The sequence below is a fragment of the Tremella mesenterica genome (assembly GCF_000271645.1).
Source record: "Tremella mesenterica DSM 1558 unplaced genomic scaffold TREMEscaffold_25, whole genome shotgun sequence".
Classification (NCBI taxonomy): domain Eukaryota; kingdom Fungi; phylum Basidiomycota; class Tremellomycetes; order Tremellales; family Tremellaceae; genus Tremella; species Tremella mesenterica.
The window spans coordinates 84,042-96,608 of NW_006711249.1; the positions used below are offsets into that span (position 1 = coordinate 84,042).

General features: G+C 51.6%; 5 protein-coding genes across 5 annotated transcripts; 3 read left to right on the forward strand and 2 right to left on the reverse strand.

Annotated features, from left to right (window-relative positions):
- Nucleotides 1-304: 304 nt before the first annotated feature.
- TREMEDRAFT_46158 (uncharacterized protein) lies at nucleotides 305-2,925 on the reverse strand. Its single transcript, XM_007008567.1, has 12 exons — nucleotides 2,764-2,925; nucleotides 2,005-2,717; nucleotides 1,863-1,961; nucleotides 1,753-1,816; nucleotides 1,569-1,708; nucleotides 1,418-1,520; nucleotides 1,286-1,380; nucleotides 1,141-1,241; nucleotides 944-1,099; nucleotides 707-897; nucleotides 615-663; nucleotides 305-564 (listed from the first exon to the last, which is right to left on the reverse strand). The coding sequence occupies exons 1-12, from the start codon at nucleotides 2,871-2,873 to the stop codon at nucleotides 439-441; spliced, it is 1,947 nt and encodes a 648-aa protein (XP_007008629.1). The 5' UTR covers nucleotides 2,874-2,925; the 3' UTR covers nucleotides 305-438.
- A 1,234-nt stretch (nucleotides 2,926-4,159) lies between these two features.
- On the forward strand, nucleotides 4,160-6,304 carry TREMEDRAFT_72589 (uncharacterized protein). Its single transcript, XM_007008580.1, has 9 exons — nucleotides 4,160-4,328; nucleotides 4,397-4,509; nucleotides 4,563-4,780; nucleotides 4,822-4,960; nucleotides 5,005-5,116; nucleotides 5,159-5,340; nucleotides 5,390-5,945; nucleotides 6,002-6,105; nucleotides 6,157-6,304. Exons 1-9 carry the CDS (start codon nucleotides 4,228-4,230, stop codon nucleotides 6,198-6,200), a joined length of 1,569 nt encoding a protein of 522 aa, XP_007008642.1. The 5' UTR covers nucleotides 4,160-4,227; the 3' UTR covers nucleotides 6,201-6,304.
- A 426-nt stretch (nucleotides 6,305-6,730) lies between these two features.
- TREMEDRAFT_36218 (uncharacterized protein) lies at nucleotides 6,731-9,046 on the forward strand (the record flags this gene model as incomplete). The annotated part of the gene is made up of 12 exons (XM_007008559.1): nucleotides 6,731-7,049; nucleotides 7,162-7,225; nucleotides 7,266-7,355; nucleotides 7,458-7,551; nucleotides 7,610-7,724; nucleotides 7,871-8,013; nucleotides 8,057-8,138; nucleotides 8,181-8,389; nucleotides 8,436-8,502; nucleotides 8,554-8,668; nucleotides 8,742-8,853; nucleotides 8,906-9,046. The coding sequence occupies 12 exons, from the start codon at nucleotides 6,731-6,733 to the stop codon at nucleotides 9,044-9,046; spliced, it is 1,551 nt and encodes a 516-aa protein (XP_007008621.1).
- Nucleotides 9,047-9,225: 179 nt separating this feature from the next.
- On the forward strand, nucleotides 9,226-11,040 carry TREMEDRAFT_74998 (uncharacterized protein; the record flags this gene model as incomplete). Its single annotated transcript, XM_007008581.1, has 3 exons — nucleotides 9,226-9,894; nucleotides 9,957-10,089; nucleotides 10,253-11,040. The coding sequence occupies exons 1-3, from the start codon at nucleotides 9,529-9,531 to the stop codon at nucleotides 11,038-11,040; spliced, it is 1,287 nt and encodes a 428-aa protein (XP_007008643.1). The 5' UTR covers nucleotides 9,226-9,528.
- Nucleotides 11,041-11,358: 318 nt separating this feature from the next.
- Nucleotides 11,359-12,484, reverse strand: TREMEDRAFT_66542 (uncharacterized protein; the record flags this gene model as incomplete). Its single annotated transcript, XM_007008582.1, has 5 exons — nucleotides 11,359-11,405; nucleotides 11,435-11,479; nucleotides 11,525-11,604; nucleotides 11,750-12,018; nucleotides 12,092-12,484. The coding sequence occupies 5 exons, from the start codon at nucleotides 12,482-12,484 to the stop codon at nucleotides 11,359-11,361; spliced, it is 834 nt and encodes a 277-aa protein (XP_007008644.1).
- Between the last annotated feature and the right edge of the window lie 83 nt (nucleotides 12,485-12,567).

Sequence of the window (12,567 nt, forward strand, 5' to 3'; positions counted from 1 at the left end):
TCTAGTAAAGTCTCGAGGATGAGTAGAAGTAGCGAGGGGGATGTACTGGAGAGGGTACGGGGATAGACGGGAATGTCGAGTGCCCGGAGGAGAGCGTGCAAGAGGGGTAGAGGTTGGGTGGGCATGGAACGATGACCAGCGGTTCAGGTGGATATTGGCAACACTACAGTACTGACGGCATGACAATGATGTAAAGCAAGGAGACAAACATTCCAGGTGTGAGAAGAGAGTGATGTTTGGATGAAAGCAGAAGGAGTAAACAATTGGCAATTGGGCGCGCGTCCTACTTGAGTAGTGCGAGTTGGAAGAGGATAGGTCATGATTGCATGTGAGAACTTTTGTTTGTCTGGTGTGTGTGTGTTTGTGGGTGAGTAAACTATATATGCTGCTCTGGCCCTACGAGGCGAACGCTGCGACTTCATACATCCCACCCCCCGCTCACTTTGTCCGTATCCCTTGACCCTCGAGAAACCTCTTCAAGTCGAAGAACAAGTCGACCTGCTCAGCCGCGGTGAGCGACGTGACTACCGACTGCATAATCGAGCCCACGGTCACATTCTGGATCTGTCCACCGTCAGCGTCGATCCAGCAGCCACCGGTCTCGAAGGACTTACCCTGATCAACGAGCTGTAATAGACATATGAGAATAATCCCATGAGGAATCTGTCCTATCAGGCACCACTTGAAGCAACACCAGGTTACTTACTGGCAATCCATCCTGTCCGTCATGCCACCGTGCCCAGGAATGGAATGACCAAAGTCCTTGATGTTGAAGGCGCGCTTGAAGCCAGAAGCGAAGAAGCCGCCAAAAGGTGCCACCAGAGAGGCAAAAGTGGCCATGACGAGTACGTGGATCTGGAACGGAGCGTAGGGTATGGCAGGAGGCGGGCGGCCGAGCTGACCCATTAGCCTCTGTCCGGATTTGACATTTCCTTTGACTCACCACAGTTTGCAGAATTTGTTGAGCCACCCCGGTCAACTCGAATTCACGCCATAAGAAGACCGGATTGGGCTTGCAAGAGACCTGCGAGAAGACATTCGTACCCAAGTCGGTAGCCGGACAGATCATGTAGGGGAAACGCATGAAATACGTGCCCCACTTACAATCAGCCAAGCACTAGCTGAGGACGAGCGACTCACGGCCAGGCCGAACATCAAGGTGCAGATGAATGCCCCGACGAAACCTTCGACAGTCTTCTTGGGGCTCAACTTGATCAGAGGAGTTCGACCGAAGAGCTTGCCTAGAAAGTGTCAGACCGACGACATGCACTGACGAGAGACGTACCGCATACGTAGGCCATGACGTCGTTACAGATTACCAAAGAAGCAGGGATAAAGAACCAGACATGACCTTCGAGGATGTTGTTGACGATGAAATGGCTGGATGATCAACTTGGTTTCAGCGACACGAGCTCACCTGGACACCACGATGAGCAGCAGAGTGATGTGCACCCAGCAAAACAGGCCGAACTGTTGACGTAGATATTGCCGTTGGAGATTACCGACAAAGCCCATGAAGCCTGTGATAATGAGCTAGAGACCATGTATCAAGGTGTCGAGTTACTCACCGACCATGTAAAGCATGAAGCTGATGAATCTATGATTGCGAGCAAAAGGTATGAAGTGTCGATCGACGAAAACGATGTGCTTGAAATAGTAGATGATAGACTCGCCATACAAGAAATAATTCGTGACGACGAAAAAGTACCTTGAGGGGGGTCAGCATTTTCCCTACCAGACAGTCTGACATACCAGTTCAAGGTTTTACTCCACTTGTCGCGATCCTCAGGATGCGTTTCCGCCTTGGGAGACCCTTCTGACCACCTCAGCTCGGTCTACAGCGAACAGGGGGATGTGCTCACGATCTCGAAGCTCAAACAGGGCGGTCACCTCCTTGTACACGAGGGTCTGACATACCATGATCAGTAGGATCATGTAGGGATGCCCGAGACATAATAATGCTGGCTAGTGAGCTTTGGGACGTCAGTCAAAGCCAGCACCCACTGATAAACCCTCCAATCATGATGAACGTCCAAATGGTCCGTTCGATAGCATTCCGATCTTTGATCTTTGGAGCCAGCACAGACGGCTTGAGTGTCATTGTCCTCTGGTCCTGTTTTTCCTCGCCTGGGACCGTGCCATTTTCGAATTTGACGGCATTATTGCTCGGGCTTGAAGGAATTTTAGCGTCCCCAGGGCCAACAGGGACGAAGTCTTGTGGAATCTTCCGCTTTCGATTGTCCGGCAACGGGTCCCCACTCGGCACGGGAAGGGACGCTGGGAGTTTGGGCGAGAAATCGGATGTGGGAACACCGGACGTGGAGGGTTTGAGGTCTTCGCCGTTGGACGCGTTTTTGTCATATCGTCTCGAGGGAAGCTTCTCGGACGCTATTGTCGTTGCAGTTCTCGAATCCGAACCGCTCGGTGTCCCAATCTCGGGATGGATAGGAATACCCGGTATTTGAGAACTAGTTGAGGTTTCAAGAGTGGTAGATGGTTGCGGCTTTGCGCTTCCAGTTTCGAGGACGGTTGAAGGAGTACTGGGAGCAGGTGGAAGTCGGACTGAGCTGGTGCCGTTCGTCACCGGGGTGCTCCCATTCGGCTGAGGGAGACCGGGAGTTTGAGGAGAGGAAGGTGTGGCAGCTTGTTTAGCCTGTCTTCTCTTGGCTGATTTTGAGAGTCGCTTAGGGGATGTCGGAGATGGAGTCTTACTAGAACTGAGAGTGTGTCAGCAGAGACACCATACGGCATTGAAAGACCAACCCGGCTTGAGATTGTTCTTCCACATCGTCCTCGTCAAGGCTGTTCCCGTCGCTGAAAGCATCGAACATTGTTCTGCTAGCAAACGCCATGCTCCCACTTTTACGAGACATGGCGAGCCGAGTCGGAGATGGTGATATGGTGAGTGATTGGAGGGGAAGGAATGAAGAGGGAAGATAGATACGTTGGCTGGCGGCTGGGGAAGGGATGCGACGCTCCAGGTGAAGCGGAACCTTTCTTATCACACAGCACGTGTTGTTAAAACACGTCATTGTGACCGGGACGGGGGCCGAGGGATGGGTCACAGTCAGTCTTGATGGAATTACGGTAACCAGTGCAGTGTCTCCTCTTGTCAACATGTTTCGACCATGACTCTGTAGTGTACTCGTACGCTAGCTACTGTCAAGTACGGTGAGGGTCTCTGTGATCTGTGAGTGCATGTACCTTTAACGAGCCTTCATCTCTCGCTCCAAACACTTGACTTGATGAACTCACAATCCAACTCCTAAGTAGCCGTCAGACGTATCTGTACCTCTCGCAAGGTTCCTACGTCTGACGCTCTCGCTCTCTGGTCTCGCCAGAGTGCTAGAGGACTTGACATACACATGACCTGATCTTGTCATGTCTCTTTGATATCATTCCTCGATCCTCGGGTTACAACGGTTGCTGACCGCCAGCCCGGCCGCGGCCGGCCGCAAGCTGCCAGACCAGACAGGTTGATCGTTCTTTCCCGATCATGACTCGTGGCCTCATCCGGTCGTCCGCATGTCTAGGCGAGTCTTTCCCTTGCCTCGTCCATCATTCTCTCTTCTGTTGTGAAATCGAGAAGCCCACGCACAAGACGCCATGACGATAATTGACCATGTTCGTTCGCCGTACGCTGGCGGCATTGCCGTGATTAGCGAGTAACATCAGCCTTGACTGAGCGTCTTTGCGCCATACGTCTAATGTGTACAGAGACTAGACGGATAGATGCGCAGTGGGTCAAGATGATACCCATCGATCTCTGATTTCCGGACGCCATGTCTGTCGTTGTGTTTTGAGTTCAAGCTGATTGATGCAGTTATAGTTATGACCCCATGTCTGTTCGAGTCGCATGACGTCGGCAGGGGATGGCTTGCAGGAACAGTCGTGGGCCATGGAATTCTCATCTACCCAGTAGCTTAGTAGCCAGTAGACATCTTGCTCTTGTTGTATGCACACCTTGCTCTTTTGCTCATGCTCCATGCTCCATGCTCCATCTTGCTCGCCGACAGTTTCGCTCCGTTGGTCGAATCTCCGCTCTTTAACGCCGACAGTGGCAGCTCTTTTCCGACGGAGATTGTGGGGTCACGTGAGGTTCGAAGCAACGATGCTTTCTTTCCTCCTGCTGCCATCTATCTTCCTACCTACCCTGCTCCTTTACTGTATCGACCACTGTCACAAGTGAAAAGGCCTCTGCAGCCCACTCGCACTACTCGACCAATCATGCCTTCTCGTAGGCTCCATCTCTCCTCGGGCTCTCACAAGCGCAAGGCCACCGAGGGTCAAGATTTCATGGCTGTCATCCTGGTTGGCTATGGTGACAAGTGGGTCTTTGCATTGCTTGCCTTCCTCCCCGCCTGATCTCTGCTCCTCTACCATCGCTTACTTACAGTCTATACCCGTTCAATGAAGGAATAAATGTAGTCTCCAAAGCTCTCATACCGGTCGCCAATCGGCCCATCATCAGCTTCGTCCTCGACTGGGTCTTTCAATCAGGTATCATGGGTCAGTCCTGCCGTCCTTTTCATCCGACACCGATGCTGATACTAACATTGCAGACGTACTCCTTATAGTGCCGCCACTATTCCACTCTTCCATCTCAAACCATCTGAACGAGAATTACTCTACAACCACACACCCTGGAGCTCGCATCACACTCAAACAACATGATGAGGGTCAGGACGAAGATGGCGAAGAGCCTCGTGGAGAGTCCAGTATGGCCATGGAAAGGGACGGGACTGCCAGGTTGCTCAAGCAATTTCGACATCTCATCGAGGTCAGTAGTTTTCTTCAAGGATACGCTTGTTGACGGACCAGACCGATTTTGTGCTCCTACCTTGTGACATCTCAACACCAGCCAACCTCCCTTTATCTTCCATCCTTGATAAACATCGTGCAGCTCCTGACGCCGTCATGACATGTGTCCTTTACGAGCCGGTAGATTCTGTCAGAGAAAGTGAGTGTCTCATCAAGAGCAGTTCCTAAGATTGACACGTGTAGGCGAAGAGAAAGTCCTCGTCGCGCTCGACCGAGAAAGCGAGGAGCTCCTGCTCGTCCTTCCCCTTGACTGTCTTGAGGATGATCTAGATCTACGAATGTCTCTCCTGCTTTCGTATGCTCCTTTTTCACGCTGTATCTAGACTCTGACATACAGTCACCCAACCCTATCCCTCACCACCCGACTCCTCGATGCCCACATATACGTCTTTCGTCATGCCGTTTTGGAGCTTTTGGCATCTCGGCAAACCAGAGACCTCGATAGTGTACGAGAACAGGTCGTCCCTTGGTTGGTGAAAGGGGCTTGGCAGAAGGGTCTTTCCAGTAGATGGCAGCCCAGTGAGTCTTACATCTAAGAAGAGGTTGGCGCTTACCAGACCCTTCGCAGCCCTTGACCCTCCTGGTCGTGACCCACTGGCCTCTGCGCTGCTTCGATCCACTACATTAACACACAATCACCCTACCCATCTCTCTGTACCTTCTTCCCCTGGCTCTTTCGATCCTTCCGCCGCTTCCACTAGACGTGAAACCCCCGCTTGGAAATGCCAACTGGTCATTTCAGCTCCTGCAGCCCGATCAGCCCCTGAGCCAGCGATTAAGAAGGGCGGGAAAGACAAGAGTAAACCTACGCCTGTCGTGGAACCCGAATATCTGATCCGATCAAACTCACTCGCTGGTTACTGGGAAATGAATAGGAGAGCGTTGCGGAAAAACCCACTTCGACTATCGGCTGAGCCGGCACCATCTCCTCCTAGCACCCCTTCTGAAGACGCCGCCGTGTCATCTTCCGCTCAGATATCACCGGACAGCATGATAGGTGAGGGTACGAGGATTGGAGAAAGAGCAAGTGTCAAGAAGTCAATTTTGGGAAGACATTGTGTCATAGGACGAGGATCAAAGATTACCGGGAGTATCCTGTGGGATTTCGTCACAGTGGAAGAGAAGTGAGTATATCTGTCTGTGATGAGTCGAGTTTGTCGACTCGAAAGCTCACGTCCAGTGCTCGGATCGAGAATTCAATACTCTGTTCCAATGTCCGCTTGGGCGAGAAGACGTCAGTCAAAGATTGCGAGTTCGGGACTGGCTTTGAGGCTAAAGCAGGTGGTGAGTGTCGCCCTTCTTCTTTGAGCTTTGCACATCGTCACTGACGTATAGCCAATCTGAAAGGGGAGAGGTTGGTGGCCGGCCAAGAGGCTTGACCCGCCGTGTCAATTTTGTACTTACTTCTCATCAGAATTCCCATGTCACATCGGAACACACATCGCAGACTGTGAACACTCTTGCATGCATGTTGATATCTCGCGAAGCATGTTTGAAAGAGTAGAGTAAGTACCGTAGAGAGTAGCGAGCAGACGACTGCCGTTTGCCTCGACCGAGTGTTGGAGTATCACCGTGGACGTACATAAGTAGTGTACATAAGTAGATGATATCATCCACTCACCATCCTCATCACCATCTCGTCGACTTTCTCTCTTTCTCTTTCTCTTTCTCTATCATGTCTCGTCTTACCCATACGCAGATGAGTACAAACTCCCCTATTCCCCCCACGCCCATCAGAACCACATCATCCCTCTCTACCATATCCGCTGATGCTGCCCCACGTCGTCACTCCTCCTCCTCCTCCTCCTCCTTTCCTCATCTCCCCCATACCCCAACACGAGCCACGTACGACCTGATGACCGTTCGACTCACAGGATCCGCCACTCCTTCCTCTAGCAAGCCCTCCTCCATGTTCGAAGGCTTCTCTCCATCGCGCTCTCGATCCCCCTCGGCGCCGCTCCTTACCCTCCAAGGCGCTTTCGCCGGCACTCGGTCACCCGGCACCCGGAAGGGCAAAGAAAAGGCCCTGAACACAGACTTGGTGGAAGGGGTCGAGGGTGAGATGGTGACCACTTCTGATGATGCTCGTAAGGGTCTTCGGGAACTGGTACGTCGGTCCACGATGGGAGGCCAACGGCCTTTGTTGCGTGGAGATGAATCGAGAGCAGTGTCTATCGAAGGTGCGTTCATGTCTCGAGTTTGCAACTTTGTGTCGGTCTCATCCAGTGGTAGCCTGACTGACTTATATAGGTGAAATACACACCCTGGATCCACTTAGAAGTAGGGTCATCTTCCGAAACCGCCTGAGGAGGTCACAAAAGTAGGGCTGATGGAACACAGATCGGGCTTATACTCCAAGACGTTATTACATCCTCACCAATGCTGGTAAACCAGTCTTTTCCTCGTGAGTCCTTGAAGCTCCCGTGCTAGAGATTGATCAGTAGCCATTCCGATACCGAAGAAGACATCTCAAACCTCATGGCAGTCGCTCAGGCTCTCATATCCATCTTCGCAGAAGATGACGACCGTTTACGGTGAGTCTGAACCCCTTGGGTTCACCACGGATGTTGGCGAACTGGTGAGAGGAAAGGATCCCGGGAGTCTGAAATGATATCATGGGTCCAGCTGAAGATCAGATCTATAAGAAGAGGTGATAAGCGTATCGTATTCCTACTCAAAGCACCCCTATATATGGTCTGCGTGAGCGATTGGGGAGAACCGGAGAATGTTGTGAGTGGTCTTACGTGCTGGACCCACTAGAGGACCGTACCAGTGACTGACACTGTAGCTCCGTGTGCAGTTAGATTACATATATCTTCAGGTATTGTCGGTCGCTACGTCCACGCAGCTGGCTCGAGCGTTTCAGAGGAGGAGCAACTTCGATCCCACACGGCTTCTGGAGGGTCAGTTCATAATCTCACACCAGGACCATTTTCCCGCTTCCTGTTCTCCCTAGCCTACGCACTTCAGATGCGGGCGTTTCCCAGCTTACTACCCGAATCAACAGCTGCGAGCTTCACAGTGAGGAAGAGAATGCTGACGTCCCCAGGGACAGACCAATTCCTTCACAACCTGATCGCTCGATCCCAGCACGACTTTAGCTACCTCACATCAACCCTTCAACCTCTTCGAATGGCTCCGGCACTACGAGAGGCGGCCGCTGCGGCATTAATGCCCCCTTCGAGAATACAAGTGCGTGCCTCAAGCCCGGCTTGCAGCTTGCTGACTAGTCAAGGATTTACTCTACGTCCTCCTGGTCGCTGGGGGACGGATAGTCACCCTCCTTCGACCCCGCAAGCATGCTGTTCACCCGTCAGGTACATTCGACCAGTTCTTGTCTGGGCGCCGCTAACAATCAGATCTACATCTTCTGCTCAACATGCTCGACACTTCTAAAACCCTCCGATCATCCGAGGCTTGGGTTCCTATATGTCTACCGAAGTTCAATCCTGCCGGCTTCGTACACGCCTACGTCGATTTCCCCTTACCAGACGTTGGGTTACTTTTTGTAAGCGCGGATCGGGAAGCGTTCGACGTTCTACGTGCTTGGAAAAAGGTCGTAGTGGAGGTTTGTTCACTTCAGGTTTCATATTTGCTGAAGCTAATGACGGCAGAAACTGCAGATGGATGACACACTGGGGAAGATCCGTGATAGCATTCCGTATCATGAATACTCTATCTGTGAGTGGTCTGCCTATGTTATGGTACGAAGTCTCGGATTGATTAGGACAGCTGCTCTAGGCTGTCCGGGGTTGCGACATTTCATCTACAAATCACGCCAACTGGTGCAGATTACCATGCCAGAATGGGAGGAGTCATACGAGCCAGACGGGCCAGATCGAAAACGGTTCGTCTTCCCCGCTGTCACCTGTATGAACACGTCTCGGTGAGGACGAAGGTGGTAGCAGCTGATGTATCAGGATAATCACAACGTACCAATGTCTTCACGATGCGGTCCACGCCAGGTCTGGCCAATCAACTCCATTAAAGCTAGTATATACTCGGTCGGATCAAGAAGCGTGTCTAGCTTGGGTCCGTTCCTCACGATCAACGACAAGAACTGTGTACCCGCTGACATTGTTAGTTCACAAAACCCTTTGAGATGTACCTCACAGTCCCCCCTCATTTGCCAAAGTCGGTGGTAGTGAGTGTGGCCAACGCTGTATTCAAATGGGTTCAGGCCGAAGAGGGCAAGTTGTTTCTCAAAGACGCTCCGGTGTTTTGAGTGGAGTATGCATTCGGGCGCACTGTAGAGCAGATGTCAGTGGAGGACTCGGTATATATAGACGTGTAAATTGTTACCTCTGCTACTTGGAAAGTGAAACGTAGGGGTTTGTGACGGGCGCGAATCGACATGGTGAATGGCTTTCAATCTTCTTCTGGACTTTGTTCTTGTCCACATCAGGTCAGCATCGTATCTAGCAATCTCTGTCTTGCTCTCCTTTCCTGTCCAACCAATCACAGGACCCTTGACAAGGAGCATCAGCCCAGACAGCATAAAGTGGATGATTGAGAACCGCCTGTCCCATGCTGATATATCCAAGCATGTGATCATGGTCCCACCAACCACTGCTCATGTCCACCCTTCTGGGTCTACTGGGCTGTCCTCACTGAACCTCGACATTCCCCTCCTCCACGTCAACGTCAACAAAGGCCACGGAGCGGTTGATATCAGCCAAACTCAGCAAATCCATCCAAACATACCCTATGTCACACGGTGTGAGCGACCAAGATCCAATAGTCATCAGTGACAGTGACGACGAGGTCGTTACAATCATCCCAAAAACCTCCAACAACCATCATGCGCACGCCCAACCTCTCCAACCGCCCTCCATACGCTCTGCAAGGGACAAACGCAAGCCGGCTTATCATCAGTCTCAACAACTGGGCTCGCCGTCGTCGGTCCCGTTGACCTGGTATCAACTTCGACGATATGCGTCGGATCGGTTGCGCCCAATTAACTGTCTGTGGAGGAACTGCGACGCTGTACTGGCCGACCCGGATCTGCTCAGAAGACATGTGCAAGTACATTGCGCCCAAGCCATACCAATTGCTGCGATGCGGAGACGGAAGGTGAGTCGGCGATAACAGGTTCTAAACCCCAGTTGCCATTCGATAAGTAGCTTACCATACAGGGCGGTTTTGCCGATGCAGGTTGCGAATGGAATAAGTGTGAAGAATTCGGCTTTTACAACTCGCAATCGCTCGCAGGACATGTCATCAAGGAGCATATTGATCCCCTGATCTCTTCTTGGTGTCCTTTTGCTGGTACGTACCACCATTGGCTGATTTCATGATCCCCACCTGAGTGTCTTCCTTTCCCCTCCATTCGTTCCTCCTCACCTCCTGGACCTTGCGCACAATCATCCTGTACTTACTTCTCAGCCATAGAGCACTTGGACCGTTGGGTATGCGTGTGACTGACTATCAGGATGCTCGTACACTTCTCCCTCCTCTCGAGCACTCTCTGTCCATGCCGAGTGCAGCCACAAGACACCATGGACCTTGTCCCTTCTTCCTCGACCTTTCTCATCTCGTCTACCGCCTCTGCCTCCTCGGATCCTTCCGAAAAAGATCCCCACATTTCTTCTATCCCCTGTCCGACCCACATGGTTTAAATCTCTCACGAAATCGGACGAACCGTCTCGGAGGAAGGTCCGATCTCGATCTCAGTCACAATCTCCCCCATTGTCGCGTGAGGCAATCAAGATGCTCATCTTTTCTCGTCGGGACGATGATGTCCCATTCTTACCGATAGGCTTACGTGAGGAGACAGACGTTGGGTCCTCCAGTACTTTCCCACCGGATCAGCAAGACTTCGATCTCGCACGGTCAGGTCAAGCGTATCACATCATGTCCATATTTCCCGACTCCGTACCAGACCCTCCTCTTTCCTCAGCCTCGACTGGACCTAACAGAATCACGAAAGCTTGGAGAAGACGATATTCCCCTCTGAGTCTCGTTTTCCAACCCCGTTCAATCTCATCATGTGTCCCTCAAGTAACAAGGCAGGCGGCTGACATGAACTCGGGCAGAGATCGTCGGCGGAATCGGACACTGCGTCCGGCAGACGATGACGATCTGTTTTCACTTGAGAGAATTCGAAGGGCCGCGAAGAAATACGCCATGAGGAAGAGCGGGCGTGTTCTCGGGGTCGACTTCTTGGAGCATGTCCGTGATTTTGAAGCTTGCGGAAGGCGTTGGGGAGAGTTGTTCTAGAGTGCAGATTGGCAGACAGTTGTTGGGGGTCAGACGGGCAGTATCGACAACGAAGTCAGACATAATCTCGTCATATCTTCGTATTTGGATCATTGGAGGTGGAATATCACCAGCTGATAAATGTAGATTCTGTTGTAGATAGTCACCATAGGAATCAGAATGCATACTATTTACGAACGCCAGGTGGTCTTCCTCTTTTCCGCTTGGTACCAGATTTTTCCTTCCGAGGGGATGTCAATGTCGTCTGTGTTTGTTCTTGTCGTCGAGCAAGTTCTACAGATTAGTCCACTCCCCTGGGTGACACCAAAGAACACACCTTCAGCAGATATATGGGGAATCGTCATCTTCTTCGGCGGTCGGACAGGCTGAAAAATGTTGACGTTAGTTAGCGTACGGGTGGCCATGGCGTTGGCGACGATTTTCCGACGATGCGATAGGACTATCGATTCAGCTCAGCAGGTGGGAGAGAGGAGGGAGGACGTACGACCTGGATCCATTGGGGTACCATCCGGGTCCGCTGAATGGGGGTACATCTCACGAAGGCGGATATGAGCTTGTGTAGGACTGAATGTTAGCTTCACGGGTCACCAAAACAAGCTCAGTAAGAAGGAAACGTGGACGAATCAATCCGCACCAAGTCTCAAAAGTGTTGTCAGATGGTGGAAAGATCTTTCATTCAAGTATGAGAGGAGGAGAAAATACGACGTACTCTTGTTCGACCAGCAGACTGCCTCTTAACACATCTTCCCATCCCAACGTCTTTAATCTCCTGCGCATAGAGCCCACCTGAGCCGGGCGTATCACAGCTAGTCCCACCAAGGTCTTATCGAGCCTCTCGACGACTCGTCGGACCATTTCGGGGGGTAAAGGCGGTTCGTCTACGTCCTGCAAAGCTTCGTCGTATAGTCTTGATGATTCGCATTGTTTCTTCGGTCTTCCCTTGCGGCCGTGTTCTTGGCCGACGGTATCATACGGGGCCTATTGCATAAGCTTGCAGGACATCATGTTGCCGATCTCAAAAGAGTTTTGAAAAACTCACCTGACCACTCACATTCTCGTTTTCGTCTTCGCGATCAGTGGACGTAGGACGATTTGGTAAGAGCAACCCCTTCCGACGTATATAAGCACTAGCGAAATCCACAATGGTGTCCTCCAAACTGACACCCGGTGGATCATCTTCTGGTAAGTCAGGCCATAACGTTGAAAAGTCCTTGGCCGCTTCCTCGGGTCCATTCGTATGACCTTGAAGGTCTGCCTCCTCGCCTTGGTGAAGAGCTGGAGGGAGAAGACGTTCAGCCAGTCCACCTTGAATCTTGATACCCAAGTCACGGACGAGAGATCGATAAGTCGCATATCGAGTCTTCTGCAGCTTTGCATCGGGCGAGTAGGATTCATTTCGTGTTCGAGAGGTCTTTGAGGAGGAAGAAGGGGATGGAGATGACATGTTTACATATGAAGTCTTGTAGTTACTTATGAGATAGACACGAGGTTGCGACGTGGTCTAACTTACTGTAACTACTTGGGCAA